Source organism: Apostichopus japonicus, chromosome 3, assembly GCF_037975245.1.
Source record: "Apostichopus japonicus isolate 1M-3 chromosome 3, ASM3797524v1, whole genome shotgun sequence".
NCBI lineage: Eukaryota > Metazoa > Echinodermata > Holothuroidea > Aspidochirotida > Stichopodidae > Apostichopus > Apostichopus japonicus.
In genome coordinates this window covers 18356155-18379647 of record NC_092563.1, presented here as the reverse complement: position 1 = coordinate 18379647, position 23493 = coordinate 18356155, and the positions used below count along the sequence as shown (strand labels likewise).

General features: G+C 36.3%; 1 protein-coding gene across 7 annotated transcripts in view; it reads left to right on the top strand.

Moving 5' to 3' along the window:
• The window catches only part of LOC139965308 (copine-3-like), a 105909-nt gene that overhangs the window by 49314 nt on the left and 33102 nt on the right, over positions 1 to 23493 (top strand). For all 7 annotated transcript variants that reach the window (XR_011792220.1, XM_071967529.1, XM_071967531.1 and 4 more), the window contains exons 5-7: positions 2785 to 2859; positions 6443 to 6529; positions 11839 to 11928. Coding sequence is in view for 6 of the 7 variants with exons in the window: in XM_071967529.1 (XP_071823630.1) it covers positions 2785 to 2859; positions 6443 to 6529; positions 11839 to 11928 (252 nt within the window). In the remaining variant the exon portion in view is untranslated. The remainder of the gene's footprint in view (positions 1 to 2784; positions 2860 to 6442; positions 6530 to 11838; positions 11929 to 23493) is intronic.

Genomic DNA, 23493 nt, shown 5'->3' with positions numbered 1-23493 from the left:
AGATGTATCTATGATGCTGTGGGTATCTGAATTCGATGCCCACTCACTGACGATCTTCAAGTAATCAGGCAGCAATTTTGTTTTTTTTCTTTAGAGAGCATTTATCTCTCCTTGATCATTCATTACCTTACGGAACCCTCATCCACCCACGAGTCTGCATGATTTATAAAGATGGAGATACTCTTAGCTAGTTTATGGTTAAATCTGCGTAAATATTTAAACGTCTCTGTTTCTAAATCCAATTAGTTTATTTGGGGTTCTTTCATCCCCATCCATATTGGTTTGTGCTGTAGATATAGTTAATGGTTAGGCAAAAGGAGGGGCAGATGGAGGGACAGATGGAGGTAGGTGGGGGAGGGGGGGGGGAATGTGAGGGGACCTCTGTTACTGAGTGTTACTTTGTCGTACTGACAGACCTTTCTCAAGTTTAGTCAATAATGTTTAGTCAATATTGTTAGTCAGTAGTGTTAGTCAATATTGTGGTATATATATGGTACAGCTGTTATCTAGTTTTCAAAACCGTTGATGTTCCTCCATAGTTTTGAATGTATACCTGTGGAATGAATTGTTACCATGAGAATAAAGTTGTCAACATTAAAGTGCAGACTGGACATGTATGCCTGCTACTCCCCCCACCCCCACCCCCACCCCCACCCCCACCCCTACCCCCCTCACCCTCTGAGTTCTCTCTTGTTAGCTTTTAAGTGTGTACAAAATTGCTGGGGGAAAATGCACAATCTTGATTTATTGAATTGAATTGCAGCAATTACTGTAGCAACTTTAAAGGTCTCTGAGCCCTATTGAAGCTTCTGTAGTGGGTGAAGGAAAGGTTAGTTGCAGATGTATATATCTCAAATAAAAAATTATTGCCGAAGTGTAAAGCACGTGAAGAGAAATTTTTCCAATGAAAGTCGGAGAACATAACATAGCTTTCTCTGAATTCTGAATCGCTAGGTTTGGAAGGAATTAGAACTGTGAGCGAGTGGTGCCCCATAATAGAGGGCGCCAGCCATGTAGTTAAAGTAGGTAGATAGGGAAGTGCAGATATAGACTGGGAGACAGGTATGTATCATCCCTCACAAATCCACTAACCAGTAAGTTTTGGGAAGTCTGTGAGAACTAGTTGATAATATTGTCATATTATTTACTTCTGTTTACTGTCTGGTAAACTGTAAGAAAAGATAAGAAAGACTAGGATATATATATATTTTGTTTGGGCCTGGGGTATGTATTCTATCTTAATTTCCTAGACACATGGCACCAGAATCTCAGATTTCAACAAATCTGTCTCATTTGTCATTCGTTGATGGAAATTTTATCCTGCTCCTCTGAGCCACCCAGATTTTCTTTAGCAACAGGATGAGCCGCGGAGTGGCAGATATCGGAATGGATATCCTCACCGATAAATTGTCAATTGTAATTAGGAAGACAAAATAATCCTTCCCCCCAGAGAACAATTCTTTCCTTTAGTCTGTGACAGTGGCGTAGGAAGGTACTTTTGAGTGGGGGGGCTGAAGACTGATGGCCGGCCTGGGGGAGGGGTCTAAGGGGAGGGGGTGACCCCCTCCCCTTTGGAATTTTTTGCATTTCCAGGTGGCCTCAGATGCAATTTGGTGCAATATAGCACACTTCAACACCCACTCCATTTTGTAAACTTAATTTTGTATTTTCACCTGGCCTTAGATGCAATTTGGTGCTCCAAATGAGATTTTTTTTCTCATTTGGAAATGAAAAAGGGGTTTTCTGACTTGCGGAGCGGGGGGGCGGAATGATACTTCCGCCCCTCCACATTTTTCACTGGGGGGGCTGGTGCCCCCCCAGCCCCCCCGGTTCCTACGCCCTTGGTCTGTGATACATATATTCGTCCTGACAATTTAAGCGTACCGATGCAAGAGCAAAGATCATTTTTTAGAAGACCTGCGCAAAGAAGTGCGCAAAGCTTCTGCAATTTACACTAAGTACGAACAGTACGTACATAGTACACAAGATAAGAGAGGAAAAAGTGGCATATTTTCTTTACTTTGATTTATTAAAGGAAATATTCAAATCGGTAAAAAAGTCATCAGTTTTTTTCATGTAATTATCTCTCTCTCTTGATATGACTGTAGGTTTGATCAAATGTTTGACTGCTTGCATAATTTCACTTCTTCTTCGTCTTCTCTTGTCATGTTCGAATGTAAAAGTCCTAAAAATGACCCAGATACAGAAATTACCTAGGGTTAACAGTACCATCCAACGAAATCATCACATCTATGTACTGCATGAGATTATGACTGACACGTTTCCATCGGCAACCACGACTACCACGACGACGACAGTTCAAAATGTAAACTGTCGTATTCAAAAATTCTTCTCATGTTTTTCTGATGTAACTAATTTGACTGTTTGACAGACAGATGTCAGTAGAGAGAACATCAGAAGTAGGTTACAGTATGTGGAGCCCTGAGCTGAAAAAAAGCAGGAGAAATCATATTGCAAACTTTTAATCACTAGGTTACAGTATGTGGAGCCTGAGCTGAAGAAAGCAGGAGAAATCATATTGCAAACTTTCAATCAACTGGAGGATAATTTGAAAACTTTCAATCCCAAACAGGTTATAAAAGAAAATTGAAAGAAGAAATTATATCATTTAATCTCTATTTACAGTATTCAGCTGATATTTTATTCCCTTTTTTTACATTTGGGGCAACCATTTCAGATACTTCAGTAAAAACATGACAAATGTTTACCGAAATGAATGTTAATAATGTTTGCCATTTCTTCTTCATTTTATTCTCTTTGCAGATTGATACCGAGGAAGTAGCTGAAAATCACGACGTTTTAGTTCTCTCATTCCGAGCATCCAGTCTGGATAAAAAGGTGATAAAATCTATTAAATTATTTTCATATTTTATTCATTTTTTTGGCATCATACCATCTGCCACTTTTTTATTAAGAATGTTTCATTTTTAATACAACATGAGTGGACTTAGTAGAGGCTTAGGCTGAGTCTTTCAGGAAGAGAGGGCAAGGACCTAATATGGTGATAGAAATGGTGTGACAGTTTTCGAATAGTTTCAGCTATTGGGTTCTTTATTTTTGTTTTTCGTCTAACAGTTATGATCTCAAAAACACAGCATATTTGCATTAATTGGTCCAAATTTCTTCCAAAAATGTTCCAGTGTGATCATACTCCCAACATCTTAACTGATCATTTTAAGTAAGTCACTTAAAGATTTGTTGTCACCAAAATGAACGGTAATACAGTAGCTGAGTAAATAATGAATTTGTGCAGAATTAATACTAAATTCACATTTAAAGAGAAATTGGAAAATACTAAGCTTTTTTGCAATATTTTCCTTTAAATTTGTTTTTTTTTTAATGAAACTTATCTCTAAACAATCATGAAGCTTGATTGACCAACATCGTTTCTCAAATTTTCTAACAAACAGAATAGTTTTTTTTTTCAAGGTTAGCTCAAAAATCTGCTTTAAGAGGTATGCTATGAAGCAAAACAAATATAAATATATGTTGTTTTTGCAGTACAATCAGTTGCACTTATTTTATGGTGACAGGCAAACTAAATTGGATATATTTATACAGTATATAAACACCTAAAAGGATTTTTATCAGATAACCCAAACTGACCAATTCCATTTACTATGGATTTGTTCCCTTCTTAGAACCTCCCGCAATGTTGCCATCTGTGACGCAAATGTAGTAAAAACCAGTTTAAGGTGTTTTTACCTTTTTGCTAGAGAATGTGTCTCTGCAGTCTGAATATCTGTGGGGCTAAAGACTGCGTTGATTGAGGTATCCTTTCTGACGTAAATTAAATATTTGTTACTCGCCCTTCTCCCAGGTACCTACCTTTTCTTGATCTTTGACGTCAATATTTTAGTCCAATTTGAACAATTCTCTCAGAGTCGTCTTGCCCTGAACCCTAAACTAGAAAAGTACACTTGTACTTATCTCAGTTAAAGTGATTGTCTCACAAATATCAGACAACTCTGACACTGTGTGTATATTAAGAAACACTCTCGGGTCATAGTATATAATGCAACTTGCTTTTAAAAAAAAACCTGAATCTTTTTTTAAGTGTTTGTTTTATTGGTAAGTAGCATGTTGACTAGGAATAGTACCAGCAGTATTTGTAACAGGGAATTTGAAGTTTTCAGATTCCGTCACTGTCGACATGTAAACAATCATACTGGAAGTCAAAATTATACAGGAAAGTCTGCAAAGAGAATATTTTGTGACTGTTTGATACATATATTCGACAGCCATGCGTTAAGCTTTAAAGTTATATACTGCTGCTAAGGGCATGATGTCTGTGAAATTTTTGCCAAATAAGTTTGGTTTAATATTTTACCAAGATTTCTGTATAATGAACATAAATAGGTCTTAAAAGCATCAAGCGTTATTCCTCCTTCTTGCCAAATGTGCATCGATGCGTAGAATTTTCGAAACGAAAGTGAACTTTACAACTGTTCTCTGCTTCTTGGACTTAATTACAGTTTGGTTTCCTTGTTTGCTTTCTTCACTTGGGAGCCGATACTTGATAGTGTCTTCTAACAATATACTGTAGCCCTATGAAAGATTTTAACTCAACTTGGGGGTGGGGTGGGTGGGGGGTGGGGTGGGGTTTCCCCTCTAATGTTAGCAAAAGGTAAGATTCACTGAAAATTGGAACAGAAAAGCAAAGACAGCTGATTTTCACCTTTTGTAATCATCTTGAGCTCACATACTCACCAAACCATAAGCACACAAGCAACTTTTTGATATATCTTGGATTATTTTATCAGTGGGAGGAAGCAAAGGGGGTGGGATAGGGATATGGAAGGGGATAGGGGGGGAGGGATGGATAGGGTGTGGAAATAAGTACAGGAATCTCTATCATACAAAGTAATGAAAATGGTCAGGTTTGCTTAGACTTCTTTAATACCAAACAAGTGTTGATTGATTAGACAAACAAAGTTTTGCAATTTTAATCATATTTTCATGAAATCAAAAATCTATTATTCCAGCCTTGGGAATTGTACATCTCCCTCAGTCTAGCCAGTGGGAAGGTGAATAATTTCTCTTCCACTCGGCTCGTCAAAGTATTGTAATTTATTTCAAAGATTACGTGGGCAGTTCAAGGAGAATCTGAAGATGATCCTTTATGAATGAGAAGAGAAGTAGCAAAAAAAAAAAAGGTCTCTGAACAAAGTCTTTATGGATTAGAATTATTTTTTCGGAGACAAAATGAAGTCAGAATTATGTATGACAGTTCTTACAATTTTTTTTTTTCACAACATTTTGAGATCCTGTAAAAAACGTTAGTTGCTTGTTTGAAAGTAAATTGTGCAAAAATTTTCAAATAAAACATCAATTGCTGGAATGGAAGAAATATATTTCAGAATGGGGTAATAACCAGAGTTTTGTTCTGTATAATTTCAAATTGGATATACTGTAGTTTTTCTTTCTGCACTGGTATTATCACACAGAATGTGCACTTGAGATACTGTAACTTCAATTAGCCAGTAGAGTGGGGTACCTTTGAGTAAAGAGGGCTGTTTCCTAAACATGCTATATTTGAGTGACATGCTTGAATTTTTTTTTGAGGTACAATACTCATTTAAATGTTCTGTCTATTGTTATCTGTTCTGTCTATTGTTATCTGTTATGTCTATTGTTATCTGTTCTGTCTATTGTTATCTGTTAATTGTCTAGTCTCTGTTTTTCTGGTCTCCTCTAGTCCCATCTTGGCCCATATGTTTTCCAACAACAGGTAAAACCTGCCCCCTTCTCCCACCCCACCCCCCCAAAAAAAATACGGGATACTCGGCTGCAAGTACAGGTATGGACACTCTAAGCACATGGAAGTCTCCATGGGAATTGTAAAATAGATTCTAATAGATAATTCTGTTTTACTTAGAGAACACACTTTGAGACACTTTGATGTTAGAATGAGAAGGAGTGGGGTCATTGAACAATATAGTGACGGTGTCTCTAAGATCATACGTGTCAAAACTTAATTCTATTTACACTCTAGTTACGGTAGAGTGAGCGTGCTTAATGTTGTGTGGAGACAGGTAAGTCACTAGCATGTCCAAACCTAGTATTGAAGTCTTGGAATTAGGCGCGTAGCAAGGGGGGGCAAAGGGGGCGACTGCCTCCCCCCCTTGAGCATATTTCATTTATGATATTGCTAGTAATTTCAAAATAGAAAATGCTTAGATGCAACTCACAAGGCCTGGGAAGTGCCATTTCCAGCGATCTGGGAGGCATTTTCGGCCAAAATTTTCTTGTATGCCTAGCGCCAACTCATGGTTGCTTTTCGCTTAGATAGTTTTTCTACAAGTTTCGCCCCTCCCTTGGCAAATTCCTCGCTACGCGCCTGCTTGGAAGTACCTAATACCTGATTCTGATCATTTTTACTATTTTAAAACTGTTTTCTTTCTCATTTTACTTTTAACAGGATGTTATGGGTAAATCTGACCCATTCTTGGAATTTTACAAGCAAGGCACGACATCAGAAGATTGGCACAAAGTACATCAGACAGAGGTAAGAGGAATTCATCTATTGTTTTAGTCTGCTCAGCTCATTGTCGTCTTATATTTCTTCTATTGTATTAATTTCTCTATCATTTTTTCTTTATCTTTGGTGGTTTCACAATTTACAGTGAAATTTAACCTTGTGGATTATTTCCTTCTATATAAATCCAGAATGTGATATTTCACCTCGATCCTCACTCTCGTTCTACCGTGCCTAGAATGAACCGGTAACCATTTAACACTGTGCGCCCTCTATGACCAGACCCCTCCAGTCAATGCCTCCCCCCCCATCCCTCCTCATTCTACCACCAAAAGCACTTAGATGTTAGTTTTGAGCTCAGATTTTCTATCGTTTTCAGTTCGTTCGGAACTGGACTTTTCAGGCCTTTTTTGTTTTGTGTTTTGGAAGAATGTGAAATTCATAACAGTCATCAATACAGCTTTTCAAACTTGTTCCCTATAACATGTTTTTTTCTTATTTTCAACTTTGAGACAGTATGTAAATACTGCAAGAACATACATGTCGTAGCAGAAGAGGAAAAAAACCAAAGTGTCCTATCTATTCCGTTTTAATTTCCATTTACGTTCGATAGAAAAATTTCCGTCTGCACGTAACCGTGGTATCGTATTGCCAAAGAGGCACATCGGCGTTTGCGTAATCAGCTTGCGTTGAAAGGCCAGAGACGAAGGAAAGCTTAGACAAATATGTTTGCTCGCATTGATTCCATTTCAAAACGGGTAATAACGCACTAGGCAACTGTATCGGTTACGCAAATTTACTTAATGAAAAAACTAAATCCTATATTCCCCGGCAGACCTCTTAGTGCAAACTTTAACACCTACTATAACAAATGAAACTGTATTGCTATGTAATAATCCCAGACAGAATGCATTTGGGGTTAAGACAGTGGGTTATCAAGGTTAGGTCATTTTTTTGCTTCTTTAATTTGATAAGAAGCGCTGGATGACCTTCCGCTTTCACGGAAATAACACCGTTTCTGTACGGATGGAAGTTTATCACATCAACTGAGCTCTATTATATTTTTGTAAGTTTTATACTTAGGATTGAGTAATTTAGTATAAATCAAGTGATCATTTATATTTAACTCTTTCTTTTCTGATTTGTGGCTTTACTCTTCTTTAATCATTTCTGTTTGTTTAGTTCTGAACGTATTTTATTCGGAGACGATTGACGTCAAACTGATAAAGTAGCAGAACTAATGCAGATGTTAGAAACAGCATAAAGAAGAGAAATTGATGGTGTTGTTATAGGTGATGATACTAAATTTACTAGAGTTGGTCATTTTCAAATAATAATGGCCAACTTATGACAAATCTCGGATCTCACAGACCTGTTCCTTGAATACTACTTTTAAATTCTCTTCAAAACTGTGCATTGGAACACAAATACGATGTGATTCAAAAGAAACTGAAAAAGAGAAACAAGATTTAGATCATATATGGGATATAATTAAACTGGTTCTGCCACAATAAATTCATCTTGCATGGTAAATTAGTGAGGCTGATAGTAGATGTAAGGGTTTCCCACTGATCAGGCGCGTAGCCAGGAATTTGCCAAGGGAGGGGCGAAACTGTAGATTCGGCATTGCAAACTATCTAAGCGTAGCACCACCATGGTTGGGGCGAAGCATACATGAAAATTTTGGCTGAAAATGCCTCCCAGATCGCTGGAAATGGCACTTCCCATGCCTTGTAAGTTGCATCTTAGCAGTTTCTCTTTTGAAAATACTAGCGATATCATAAAAACATTAAAAAAAAAATTAAAAATATGCTCAAGGGTGGGGGCGGCTGCCCCCTTCGCCCCCCCCCCCTTGGCTACGCGCCTGTCGAGAGATGCCTAGGTTTGACATCGATCCACAAAGTCAGTCCAAAATGTTTTCAAGGAACGGTTAAGGTGGTTTTAATACATCTACACTTATTAAGGTGGAACTTTTAACTTACACATCTTTCTCATCAGACAACCAAATCCTCTGTTCAAACTACTTGTAATCAAGTCCCTACTTACCTGATGTTTAGTCCAGTTGGCTACGATTACTAATTGTCAAAACTAAAATCAATCATGAATTGATTGCACTTAGAGATTAATATTTTATTAGTGATACAGAAAAAAAAACTGGAGCGTGTCAAAGTCATGAAGTGCAATATGAATAAATATGGTGTGGATCGATATGAAATGTCGCTCAATTTCATATCCATTGTGGTCAGTATTAAAGTAGAGGGCGGTTCAAAAGCTGTCTAATCCAACCCGCCCCCTCCCTCCCTTCCACCCATATAGTCTCTTGCCTACCCCTTTGAGATCATTGACGCGGTTATGGTTCAATGATCAATGATATTGGTTTATAAGGTTCATATTGGGACAAGTTATTTGGAGATACCCACTCATTTACAGACTCAAAGACAACTAACTTTCTTTTCGTTTATGTGTATTCTTCACATACAACGACAAACTGCTGTACAGCTTTGAGCTATAGACATGCACAGCATTCGATTGTCACTGCATGTACCGTACTAGTCTAATGTATGTCACTACTTGGTTTCAAGGACTCCTCTAAACCACTCTTCTTTAACCACTCATCTTTAGTTTCTCACCACTCTTCTTCATTTTTAGTAGTTTTAACCAATTCCTGTCGAACCAAACACAAAAAACAAATCTCAATTGTGTTGAACCAGGTTCAAGTAGCTCTCCATCTTGTTAAACACGTCACAGGCCTAGAGGACTCTCCTCAAGTCTAAAGATTGAAATAAATATATGACGTTAATTTAGTATTTCTGTGAAAAGTCAACTTTTTCATGAATAAAGAATGAAGAAATGCAATGAGTACTGCACATGTAAAAAAAATTAATAATAAAGAATTTTACTGTTAATGGACCTGTACAGTAAGTAATTCTGAATTCCAATCACTCATCACTCAAGCATTTAATCTCATCATAATCTAGTCTTGGTTAGTCTTTATTTCTTAGACATCAAACAAAAGGAAGTCCCCCACTTTCCCCCCTATCTTCCTCCCTACCACCGGCCTAACCACCTAGTCAATCATTTTATAGATTATTGTAATTCAAGTCTTCCAAGACTTCATTAATTGTATGCCATTGGTTAATGCGATGTTTACAAAAATATCTTTGCCTCGGTACGTCTCACCGACCTAAAACATATAGATGCGCTCTCCCGTTGTTATCTGTAACTGTGAGCGACCTTGTTTGAACTAAATTTAGCCGACGAAACCTGCTGAAGGTATTTTGGTGCTGCTGCTGTGTGTAATGTGATTTGTATGGGGGATATATAGTCTTTCACCATGAAATGCAGTCGTGTTGCAGCAACGGATCAGTTTTGGCTATCAGAATTAATCCAGTTTACTCCAAGGTTATTAAATTGGATTGGGTTGACGAGCTGTGTCGTCACTCTCTGGGGTCATTGTCTTAGTATTATCTAGGCCTTTTTACGCTATAGCTCAGCCGAAAATTTTCTGGTCGTGAAACTCGGAGGAGTTTCTTTGTAAACAACATCCCCTTTTCGAAATGCATGCCGTATGAAAAATTATCAGAGCGAGCCGATAAAGTATCTTTAGATCAGATGAAACAGCGTACGTATTTACACTTTTTGCTATCAGGTTTTATGGCGTGAAATTCAAAAATAGAAAAACCTTGCCTTGGTAGCAAGATCCATGCCGACATAATTTTTTATGTCGTCTCAAGGGCTTTGTATAAATTACATTAGCCAATTAGTTTCTGTGTGTCATTTATTTACTCTGTTGAAATAGTATCGAGTTGCGAGTTAGAACTTGATCTGTTTGAATATTGCAGAGTCGTAAGATACAGTACTCTCGACGTAGTCTTACTCTCCTTGTTTGCTTTTGAAAAAAACTTTCATTTGTGACTTTGATAGATAATTCACTTCCTTCAGAAATATCATGAACCTTCAATCTAAAGTGAGAAAGAGAATCACAGCATTCTGCTTTTGCCATTTGATGACAACTTTTGAAGTTCATAATTTAACATAGACTTAATAAGGTATGTGTTGGTTAGGACAGCTGCATGTAATCACTTCATAATGTTAGGCTACCCGCAATGACAATATATTGTTTGAAAATTCTTCCCTCACATACTTACATATAACCTTTCTTTTAAATATACCAGGGAATATAATTTAGTTTTCGAATTGTGTGTAGCAGGCTCAGAATTCGTCTCTCATGATATACTCTGGTTGCTAGAAAAAATGCTAGACATGATTGTCTTTGTAAGCTGACCATTCTGCATAGCATATTACTTGCACCTCAATTCATGCCTGCGTGGATCGTACCATTCTGTTGTCATAGTGCCAAGTCCTAAACATCAACTAGCAGAACCTTTCAACATTGCTCTTAATCTTTCATCTTGGTTTTAGAAACTTACAGAACTTCACAACCTTGTAGTTTCTTTTCTATCGAAAATATCAGAACCAAAAGGGTTTAAATTCAATTAAAACATGGAGATCAGTTGACAGTTTTGTGTTTGTATACTCATAGGACAGCTGTAACACTAAGCTGTTTGTAAATAAAATGTTTGAACATCTCTCATTTTCATATATTCACCTAAAATCTTGTTAAGTTCTATTCTGAATATAAATTACCCACAATTTTCAATCTTGAAATAGTAATAAATAATAAAAGCCTTGTGTTAATTTGTTTAGGTATTTGCTGTGCTATAGTGTTGTCAACATCAAGTAAGAAGAGAAAAAAATGCTACAAATAGTAAGAAATGAAATAGAAGATGGATGGAAAATGAGATGAAGACAACTTGTAATTGCCTCTGATCGCTCATTAAAAAAAGTGGTTATGATGGCTCTTTCCTTTAATTCTCTTTTCTCCTCCTTCCCTCTCCTCCCCCAACCTCCTCTAATTCCTTCAATGTCTAGCTACCTCCTCCCTCCCCCCTCCATCTCTATTCCACCTCCCTCTCTACCATATTCCAATCTTCTTTTGCAGTAAGCCTTGCAAAACTGCTATCTCTGCTTGGTTCACTGTGTTAGTCTTTTCTACTTCAATTTCTTTCTTTTTTTCAAACTAGTGGTTTTGATGACTCTTTCCTTTAATTCTCATTTCTCCTCCTTACCTATCCTCCCCCACCCTCCCCTAATTCCTTCAACGTCCTACCTCCTTCCCTCCCTCCCACCCTCCCTATTCCACCTGCCTCTTCACCGTATTCCTCTTTTTCAGTAAGCCTTGCAAAACTGCTATCTCTGCATGGTTCACTGTGATAGTCTTTTCTACTTCAATTTCTATAATTTTATTTTCCCCCTCTTGTCATTTCTCCCATCTGTAGGTAATAAAGAACACTCTAAACCCTGTGTGGAAACCTGCAGAAGTCGGTGTCAGAAAGTTATGCAATGGAGACTACGACAAAAAGTTGAAGGTAAGTCCAGCTACTTTGCGGTAATCTTTACTTGCATCCCTCGTTTCCGTGAAATCATTTTTGCCATTCAACGTTAGCTCAGATGTATATGTACTCGAGTTATTGTCTCTTTCTTCCGTCTTTGAGGTAAAATATGTATTTTTAGCCTCGGAGAAGATGTACGTGTGCAGATCCTCCTTCAAGTGTTGCAGACCACTTCACAAGAGACACAAGTACCAGTTGAACTTGATAGAAGTGTGATATCTGCAGTGTCCTGTTACAGCACATGTATACATGCCCCAGGCGTTGTCTCCTGGAGATGAAAGGTTTGAAGCAGTCGATGTATGCAGCAGCTAGCTTCAACTTGATGCCTAACAACGAGAGATTCCAGTGTTTTTGCAGAATCAGAAGACCGGCTCAGAATGAGCATTTTAAAATGACTGCTGCAGTGATATCATACACAAGAGACCAATTTTTTTGTGACAGGTGCAGTAGTTGCTAGCAACAAACATAGAAAAGGCACATTCCCATAGTTTTGGTAGAAAATATGTCAGATGAACACAAATTTTTGGGTTAAAATTTTGTTTTTTAATGCATGTGTGTTTGAAACAAACAGATAATTTTGGAATTTGCAGCCTATTGAAATGGTAAAGGGGTAAATCTGATGTCCACTGCTTCTCAGAAAGGCTATTAACCTCTTATATTTACAGACTTAACCTAATTGTCTGTTGAAAAATTGTGGTTCGACTGATTTGGGCTTCTTTTTTTTGTGTGGAATTTATGTCTTGCCATTGTCATCGAAATTGTTCACATGTAAAATGAATTAAATTTGCCAGTTGGATATATGCAGACCAAATACATGACAAAATTTTGAATCTGATTGTAAATATTTAGTCTTATTGAGTGTCCAATATAAATAAGTATAGCAAAATACGGGTGGTGTTAGATGTGTGGGGAAATTAAATCACAGGATATGAGAACCAGACGAGAGACCTGAAACCATTTTGCAAAACATTTGGATCATTTTGGGATGCTAAAATATCGGAGAAAAGTACAATGATCCGATGACCGTTAAATGTGACGGAACCCCACTTTGAAAGGCTTTAGCTACACAAAGTATGTTAACTGCCATTTTAACCACCTCATAGCTTTTCAGATTCCCCTGTTCGGTCTATGATCACCAGTAAACATTTTCACGCATTTTTAACTGTTTTCTAAAGATACACACACCAAAAAAAATGTCACACATGTGGCGGGAGATAAATTATACATTTAAATATTGATCTTCATGAAAGTGCTGATTAATTTCTAAGCAAGCAAAAAAAAGAAAGAGAGGAGAAGACATGAAAGGTGTTGTCGAATTGTGGGGGGGGGGGGGGGGAAGGGGGGATGGGGTGAGTGTGAACTTGAGAGCATTCTCCATGATCCAGTCATCATCGATCAAATGTTTGCGAAGGAGACGGTTCTCCCTCGCACCAGCAATCTCTTAAGGGGATCGAGAAGAGACGGATGAACGAGTGTGCCCATTTTTGTTGTCATGTTAGTTCAAGCACTTAAAACGTGGCATTGATATTGCTGCTCGTGTCGACAGTACCAGTCTCAACGTCGGCTTTCTGTTGACACAGATTGATTCTCCGAGCATACGTGTGGAATTCGTTTGAAACAAGAAACGATCGACATGTGGTGTGTTACTTAACAATATACATAACAATCGTTATCCCTTTTTAATGTGAAGAGTATATTTGTATACTGCGGTACTCACTGTGATTAAATGGATCTAGTTTTTAATATTTGCACATTTTGCTGTTGCTAATTTGAAGTGATATAGGACTGCGGAACACCTAAAGAAAAAAAAATCAGATTTAAATAATAATAGTTGTTAGCACTGTTTGTATTCCGTATGTTTTAAACAGGATACTTGCTAAAATGGTTTCCTTTGTTCATTTTTTTATCACTCATCTTGATTTAAATGTATTATATATATATATATATATATATATATATATATATATATTATATATATATAGATATAAATAAACACGTTTCTTTATATTGTCCATCATTTTTGTTCCTCACATAGTTTTACTTAAATTCAATAAATGTTTGTTTTTGTATTGCTTTATTTTCTGGGAAGGGAATAGGTGGAGGAGAGAGGGAACATTTGTCAAGTATTCAGTCCACATATCAATAGCCACGCTTGTGAACTAATCATAATAATATTATATATCAAGGACAATTTCAGCATTCTGTACACTTCAATGTTAAAGTACCTTTTTAACGAATCCATATGCTATTTGTCAGTTTGGTTTTTTTGCATTCTGGTTTGTTTTATATACATACTGGAAACCAGTGCAAGCCTGGACAAATATAGTACTTTTCTCAAGGGCGCCCCATCCAAAATGCAGGTATCAATTCTTTGTATATATGGATAATTCAGTAAATATTATATGACATAATGAGGCAGGTATATTCAGTCGACCCAACATAAAATGATAGAAACATATTTATTCAAATGTTTGTTGTACGAAGAACAAAACGTTGGAATGAATATCATCACAACACCAATGCCACCCCATTTTATTTTTTTGAATCAAATTTACAGTTTTATACTTAATGTTTTTCATTTTTGAGAGATCAGCATGCTGTGAGTTCATTTTAATAACCCTCAAGTCGTAAAGCTTATGATTAATTTAGGTTGTTCTTTGTGAAAAGGTACAAACTCTGCTTAGCTTTCCATATCTCCAAATTAAAAATGCAGTTAACATTTTACTATCTCCTCTACAGTATAGTTATATTATAATGCTTCTAAATAGATCGTTGAATTTAGTGGCCGCTACATTGTTTTAGGGCAATCTTCCCGCCCCCCTTCCCCCTCCCCCATCTCCCTTACTATTAATATTATTGTTTTGTGTGTTCTAGATTTTGGTCACTTCTCACTATACAGCTAGAGAAATACATATTCCATACATAACAATCACCTTTTCTTCCTCCATTGTGTAAGATTGAGGTCGACTCGCAACAGCCCATTTAAAGAAAGATTTCATTCGTTTTATTTAATTTTACATCCATGAACTTAATTAACAATCACCACCGGTTGCATAGAATTCGAACATTTTCAAGGTCAATGAGAACCACATTTTCTATGAATGCTCTATATGCATAATCCAAGACTTCTACCAGTCGGTTGTCGTGCCAACCTCTCGAGAACAGACGCTGGCGATCTATGCAACATCACTTGGCAGCTTCAATCTTTCCCCCAGCATAAGCCCAAAAACAGCAGACAACGTGTCAGCAATTAAAGTGAAACAGTCTTGCCATTCCCCACCCAGATCTGCTAATAGGACAAAAAACTGGTCACCTGGTCTCTCGAAAGTTTTTACCAAGGTTGAGCAGATAGTTATAGTGAGAATTTTGTTTGCAAATTAGTGATGTAAAACTTTGACTGAAAATAAAATTTACGAGTTAGCAAATCTGCTGTAAACCGAGACTATAAAGATGGACGACCTTTAACAGCTGGCAAGCCATTATTTAATGCGAATATATTGTATGTCATTCGGAGATTAATTTTTACCGATTCGCCAAGCTGCACATGCCAAAAGATGTATGGGCAAAACTATACACTTGAAAATTAGGGAAGAGAAAAGGAAAAAAAATGCTTAATGCGCAGGGTTGATCAGTCATTGGTATTATAGCTGTGGTAAATGTGTGATTTGAATCATTCACTGTAGAAGGTGCCAACAAATTATTATAGTTTGTTTATCATTTTTGAAAAGGCTAAGAAACCACTTCATTTTGACAATCATGGTATTAATATTACTTGTGTGAGCAATTATATCGTGTGTTGAATCGTTAGTGTTAATTATATACAACATTACTTTTCTGACTGCATATATATACTGTAGCCATCAATTAGTTTTAAAGTATGTATGGGTGTATGTATGTATGTATATTAGATCCTACTGCAAGCAGGAATTCGCGAAGAAGCCTCATTGGCTTATCAAAGCCACAAGCTGACCGAAGTCAGTCTCTTAGATTCATATGTAACGTCCATGATTATGAATTGTCAACTGTCAACAACTCTGTAACTGGACGACATACATTAATCTGGGAGTGACTCGAACTCTGGACCTTATGATTGAAAGGTACCGGCATTAACCACTGAGCTAACACTCCTGCATTTTAAACTACATTTTTAAACTACTGTAATGTAAATTTCTAGAATTTGTTCTTGCTTTTCTCTTCTAAATCTTGCCTAGATCTTGACAGCTGATGTCTCCAGGTTCAATATTGCACCCAGAATTTGCTCTCTATTCTTCTTTCTTGGCCAAATTAATATCAGTCATGGAAATTTTCTATTTTTTCCAGCAAGATGTGTTGAATTTACATCAAACTTGCAGTAAACATGTTTCCAAAACCTCATTTTGCCACCAAAGTCATTTGTACTATCATAAAATACTGTTTTGACAATTTTGGTATGGCCAGATAGCTGCGTGCACATAGTGGCATTTAAATCTTACTTTACATTGAATATTAAATATTCAGGGTGCGTCTACCAATCAATTATGGTGATGAATACGTGCCGATTAGTGACTAATTAATTGCTTTCCTAATTTTCAGAAACCCATCAACATGTAATGTGCAAAGTGATGACTTTCACCACGAAACAGCCATCTCATTTTCTAACCTATCAGTTTTCTGTGTATGTTGAGCTTAAAGTACAGTCAAAGAATCCCATAATTCCTTAGGGCAGTATCCTAGCAACAACTAATTTTGTCACACAGTATGATCGAGTATCACCGCCATTGGGCGAGGAATCAAATGACCCTGACCTATATCTATGTACACCGTGCAAACTGTTCACCAAAATGGTTAATTTCGCTTTCGTTTAAGTCCACTTGCTCTATTAAAGCCAGTGATTACAAACTACACAATTTAAACAGAGGCCGTTTAACTTTCATTTCTGTAAGTTTCGGATACCATTGTTTTACCCCCTCATAAGTTTAACCTTTTTTTTTATAAACTGCCAAAATAATTTAGGAGTATTATCATTTTTCCTCAAGGTTTTGCCCTTAAAAAGAAATCAAATACCCATGGGAAGAAGAACAAAATTGAGCCAAATAAATCTCCTGGCTAAATTTGGGAAGGCAGCCTGTATGAGTTTATCAATGTTCGAGAAAAATTTGACCCATTGCGGTTCATGTTTGTTATCGATGAGGATCGAAACAAGATGCCAACAAAATTAAATATGGAAAATAAAAATATAAGGTGTGTGTCAGGAAAATAGATCAAATCACTGATTTGTTCTGTGCATAATTAATCTAGATCTCTGGCAATATATACCATTTCACAGAGGGGGAGGTAACTTGAGATAGCAAGATTATTTTCAAAGATTTTATCCTAAAATGGCTAACATTTTAAAGTTTGCAGATGTTAGCCGTCTCTCTGAATGTTAGACAGGTTCTAATTTATATCATTGAGACTTTTACAATAATGATTGATTTATTAATATAAGAAAGTAATTGTCCCTTAAATTACCCCTCGCATAGAAATATGCTAAAGAGAACAAAATATGGTTAGAATTAGTTACTCAAGCTTGTAAACCTCTTCTCTTTATTTGGTTGACATTCTGTAGGATTGATGAAAGGTTGACCTTCCCGAACACCTACATATAAGACTTCTATAGAGAAACTCTGAATATAAACCTGAGTTATGTACTCTCATTCAAACATAGTACTATTAATTTAAATGATAAAAGGTAGGTCAATAGAGATGACCTTTAAATGCCAACCATTTATGATAACATTAATTGACAGCTGAATACAGTATTGATGGCATGTGAGAAGATTTCCCCTGTTTAAGTGTGTCGTACATGTCACTTAAATCATGTGAACAATGCTTTAATTAGTGTGGATTTGATCATCAGAAGCACTAATACGTCAGTGATGTGGTCTGGGAACATGCCGGGATGGGTGGAAGGGGGGGGGGGGGTGTAAGTAGAAACAGAAAAAGAGATGATGGCCAACAGCTAGTAAGATGATAATTTCTCATCTTTTATGATTCCGGTTTTATTGTGTAAACACTATAGGAGAGACACACCAGGGGTGGTGGGAGGGGGGTGGGGGAGGTGTGACAACCATTACAGGTGATGTGTATAGATGTACCTACATGGCTGCAGAGTGAACACATATTTTCAGTGCTGTGAAGGTGTTGTACAACAGTTATAGACTCAGAAAGAGAAGAATTACTGTAAGTCTTTTTTCAATATATCTATGTAGTAAAGTTTACTAAGATTTTACGTTATTTTGGTGTCTGAGGCTGATTGATTACTGAAGTTGCTGGTAACTTTCTGCATCGCTAGGTGCAAACTGATAATCTAAAAAAAAAAAGGGGTGCATTTTGATGAAATTCTATAAATACAGAGAATATTGACCCCTATAAAGCATTCAACTTTTTTCAAAAATAAATCAAGAACAATTTTGTGCTGGAAATGTGCTGTGATGATCAACAATTGTCATTGATCATGTACTTACTGCAATCCACCCCCCCTGAAAGAAGTGACTGTGTATGTATATAGCCAATTTACATAGGTTACATCAAACTCAAGCAACCTTACCTAGAGTTTGGAACAAAGATATTGCCCTTCAGTTTTCAACTTTATAACATTGTGAAATATATTCTCTTTGAGATATAAGCCTTACATTAGTTGTCACTGGAATCAGTTAAAAGTCATCCCATTTCATAAGCAGTTAATTCAGTCAGGTCAGGATGATAATCCGTACAAATATTGAATATTCTTTGTCCACACGATCTTCTTCTTGTTCTCAAGAAATTAGCTACAGTAAAATGTTACCATTTTCTTCGTTAATTTTGTTGTCAGTGCTGCACACAACTTCTAGAAACAAGTGGTCGAAACGAGTAATTATTAATCAACTAGGCGGCTATGCGTTTCCTTTTCTTCTCTTGTCTGTAAATGTGGCATGACGGGGTGGTTGGTGGGGGGGTCGGGAAAATAAATGAAAAAAACAGCATTTTTATTTTACCTCATGTTAATGAAGAGCATCTCCAGCTGGTGGTCTGTTGGCATAGACAAAAAAAAACATGGCCGAAAGGATGATCTGAAAAATACTCTTAATTAATCATCACCGTCGGCTACGATTCAATTAATTCATGATATCACATTAGTTGGAGGGGAATAATATATGAAGGTCTCCATTTCACCCGGTAAATCGTGCCGAGGTGTATGTATGTACATATATTACTTGGTGTGACATACGAGTAAGTCATATTTTAAGCTATCAGAAGTTTGAAGGTGGAATGAGACTCATCGTGGAAAAACCTCTCTGTTTTATGGATGATGTATCTGACATATATTTTATGTGTACTTTGATAGAACATCAGCATTGCCTCAAAATGTCTTGAATATACTTCTAATTGTTATCTGGCATTTTAATTCCTTGTCAAAGGATGAGCATGGTTATGTGTAGAATTCCCCTTAGTACAAGTACCGTGAGTATGAATGCAACAGCATGAGTATGAGTACATGTGCAATTACCCTTGGTATGTGCACTGTGAGTATGAATGCAACAGCATGAGTATGAGTACATGTAGAATTCTGCTTTGTATGTATGAGTAATGTGAGTATTAATGCAACAGCATGAGTATGAGTACATGTAGAATTCTGCTTCGTATATGTAATGTGAGTATGAGTGAGTATGAATGCAACAGCATGGGTTTGAGTACATGTAGAATTCTGCTTCGTATATGTAATGTGAGTATGAATGCAACAGCATGAGTATGAGTACATGTGCAATTACCCTTGGTATGTGCACTGTGAGTATGAATGCAACAGCATGAGTATGAGTACATGTAGAATTCTGCTTTGTATGTATGAGTAATGTGAGTATTAATGCAACAGCATGAGTATGAGTACATGTAGAATTCTGCTTCGTATATGTAATGTGAGTATGAGTGAGTATGAATGCAACAGCATGGGATTGAGTACATGTAGAATTCTGCTTCGTATATGTAATGTGAGTATGAAAGCAACAGCATGAGTATGAGTACATGTAGAATTATCCTCGTGATATGATTGCTGTGAGTATGTATACAAAGACCTAGCCATGAGTATCAGCTACAGTACAATCCAACAGTTTTGTATCTACTTTATATATAGTAAAAGAATAATGGGAAAATGACAGAGATAGTTTTAGACAATAGTAAAGAGAAAAGAACTTTATGGCTAGAACAGGATTTGAGATTCCTTCCCTGCTGATTTCTGGGTTGTATCGAATGCAACTGGTGCGTGACCCCCAGTTACACAGCATGCAAGGTACTATGGCTTCTGACCGGCACCCTCAGCAAAGAGAAATTGCTAAATAGGGATTGCCACCAACTACTATAATAAGTGCTGGATAGATAGCTCAGTTAGTAGAGAGCTGCATGGGCTTGTAATCCAGAGGTCACTGGAGGTTTGAAATCCTATTCTAGCCATATATCTTTGCCATTTTTCCTCTATAATATCTACAGTATAGCTTTCCACATATAGCCTTGAGTACAAACTGTACAAAATGCATTTGGGTTAAAAATACAAGTGCAGGCAACTGCAGTGCTAGACTGCTGCAAGTAAGAGCATATTATACATCAGACTTATAACAAGTCTACCAGACTTGAGGGAAAATAGCTTTGCCTGGGCAAATATATAGAAATGATATATTAGCATATCGCTAGACACTTATAGCTGGAAATTAGGTTAGCTTTAAAGTTAATGGCTTACGGTGATACTTTGATACGGCAGACAGATTTATTATTCTTTCAGATAGCGTGTGTGTGATTTAGACTTTCAATTAAGAAAGGATCGTTAAATGACGTCTGGAAGGGTTCTAAGGATTATTGACTTGTCATTAAAAGATCAAATCTCTCTGCATACCGTCATGGATCGGTGGCATCGTTTTATAGGTAGCTCAATTTTTTGAAGCATTATAAGCAACCAGTACTGTTTGGCCATTAAAATGCCTTTAATTACCTCAAATAACAAATGTATGTATTTTAGATCCTCCTGTAAGCAGGAACTCGCGAAGAAGCCATCATTGGCTTATCAAAGCCGTAAGCTGACCCAAGTCAGTCTCTTAGATTCATATTCAACGTCCATGATTATGAATTGTCAATTGTCGACAACTCTGTAACTGGACGACATACATTAATCTTGGAGTGACTAGAACCAGGGACCTTATGATTGAAAGGCACAAATGACTTCTTTGTTCCATAAAACCATTTGTTTGAAGAATAGGTCGGAAAAGTTAAAAGTTTATATTCTAAATGAGAGACGCATGTTTAAATCAATGCGGTTCAACAGAGCTTAAAGCTTCCATAATTTGAAAAGAAATATCTAAAAGACTAAAAACTTGTATTCTAGTTCTGGATGACTGAATATGCATGTAAGATAATGGCTCCTAATGTACACTGCCACTGGTTTACAAACAGACTATTAAGGTTTCTCACAAATCCATCTGTGCTTTCATCGTCGCGATGAGTACAGTTCCCAAAAAATTGTCACAAAGCCAACAAAAGTTGCAAAATTTTTATGAGATAAGTCAGGCTTTTTCCTTTCTTTCCTTTAATTATTTAATTGGTTTTCCATTTTTATTTATTATTAACTTTAGTCAAGGGTCTTTGCATATTATATTTCAAATAGCCATCGCCCACGATTCTTTATCTTTGAACACATCGTCCATGGAATGCAGATTTTCTCTATACAATATTGAATCGATCCTTGTTGAAATGTGTCAAATTTTCTGTTCCGAAATTTGAGTCTCAGCAAACAAAAGCATCCATATATTTTTCTTATTAACTGGAAATAATATTTGTTTGAAATTAATCTAGTCTTGGTGTGAATTCATTATTAAGTGACAAATTTTGATCACAGATGAGAGAGGGGGTAATTCAGAGGCTGAGTTGAAAAGTTGTAAGAAACTTGAGAAAAGTGGGTGTTTTGAGGAATTTTCAAGGTATAAAAGAAACAGAAAAAAAATATATCAAAAACAGCAAAAGCAAGAAACTATTGTCTTCCAGAATTTCTTGATTGTCACAAAGACCAAAACAAAACAAGGTACCTCCCCATCTATTAAAAACCCGGAAAATATGTTTGTTTTCCTGGCCTTTTTTCCTTTTTTTACCATCAGTCCCCCCCCCCTCCTCTCCATCTCCATTTTCTTCCCACCGCATCGTCCAACTTCCTCTCAACCTTCTATCTCAGAAAGATCTTGTGGTAAATGCTCTATATAATAATTAGAATTATTATAGACTTAAATACACCTTTCACATTGTAATTTTTTCTTGTGATAAAACAAATAAATATTGTTAAATCACTGACACTGAGTTTTACATATCCCAGCTAATTATTGTTAAACTGTCTAGGAATTTGAAGCAAGTTTTCTCAAACTTTACACCATCTGCACAACCACAGTGATAGTATTTTATTCTTTTGGTATTTATTTGATTACTATGATATCTTCATATTTTATGATTAATAAAGCTATAAATGTTAAGGGTTTTTTTTTTATACCATCTTCACAAAATGAGTGTTAATTTATTCATCGATCAAAGTTCAACTTTTATTGTTTATTTACAACTTAATTATCTTTTTTTGATGTATATATATATATTTTTATGACATTCAAAATGGGAAGATGTTTACCGAACATTATAAAAAAAACTGAATATTTTTTAAGCTAGATGGGTTCTAACTCTAATCAGTTTTACCAGTCTTTACTTTTTGATTAATAATTAAATTTTAAATATATATATATATATATACATTTTTATATATGAAGGCAACTATGAAAACCTTTTATTAATGGCTACCCGTATTTTCCCCATATGCTATAAACAGTCTCAAGTGGTCACTCCATTCAATTATCAACAAGGGCTTCTAATAGGAGTTGTATTCATTTAGCGAGTGTGTAGAATTTAATGTGGAGGATGCATGAAACCCTCGGGAAACTTTGACAAGTAGATTTGAAAACTTTCAGGAAGATTTAGCTTCTTTAAATTTGTGACCAATACGGAGGACCTTTATGCGCTGATATTAAATCATTTTGATAACGAGAGAAAAGTTAACAAGCATTTGATATCTTTTTTTTCTTTCTCACTCTAAATGGTATATTTACAACAAATTATGCTGCTTTGGAATTTAGTTGTTGTTATTATTAATTTAACATTTTGTGTTTTTCAATAGTTCATGAATTGTGTTGAACTCTAGCATTTAATAACTGACCATGTTTAAGTTTTGGCAGTACCATGTCATATTGAGTACATGTTCATTCCTTATTGCAAATAAAATACAATTGTTGACGATGATGAATGCACACTATTTTAACTCATGTTGGTATTGCAATGGTGTACCATACAGCAAGACCGTTTTGCCTGTTGCTCAGTATAAACTCATCAAAATCCAGGTAATTTAAGACAAATTATTGGTTCCATTAATATGTTTTAAAGGCTGTAATCTGTACTATAAATAGTCCTTATGGTCTACGGTTACCTTATTGTTGTTAATAGTTTGGTTATTGAAATGTAGCAAAGGTGTTA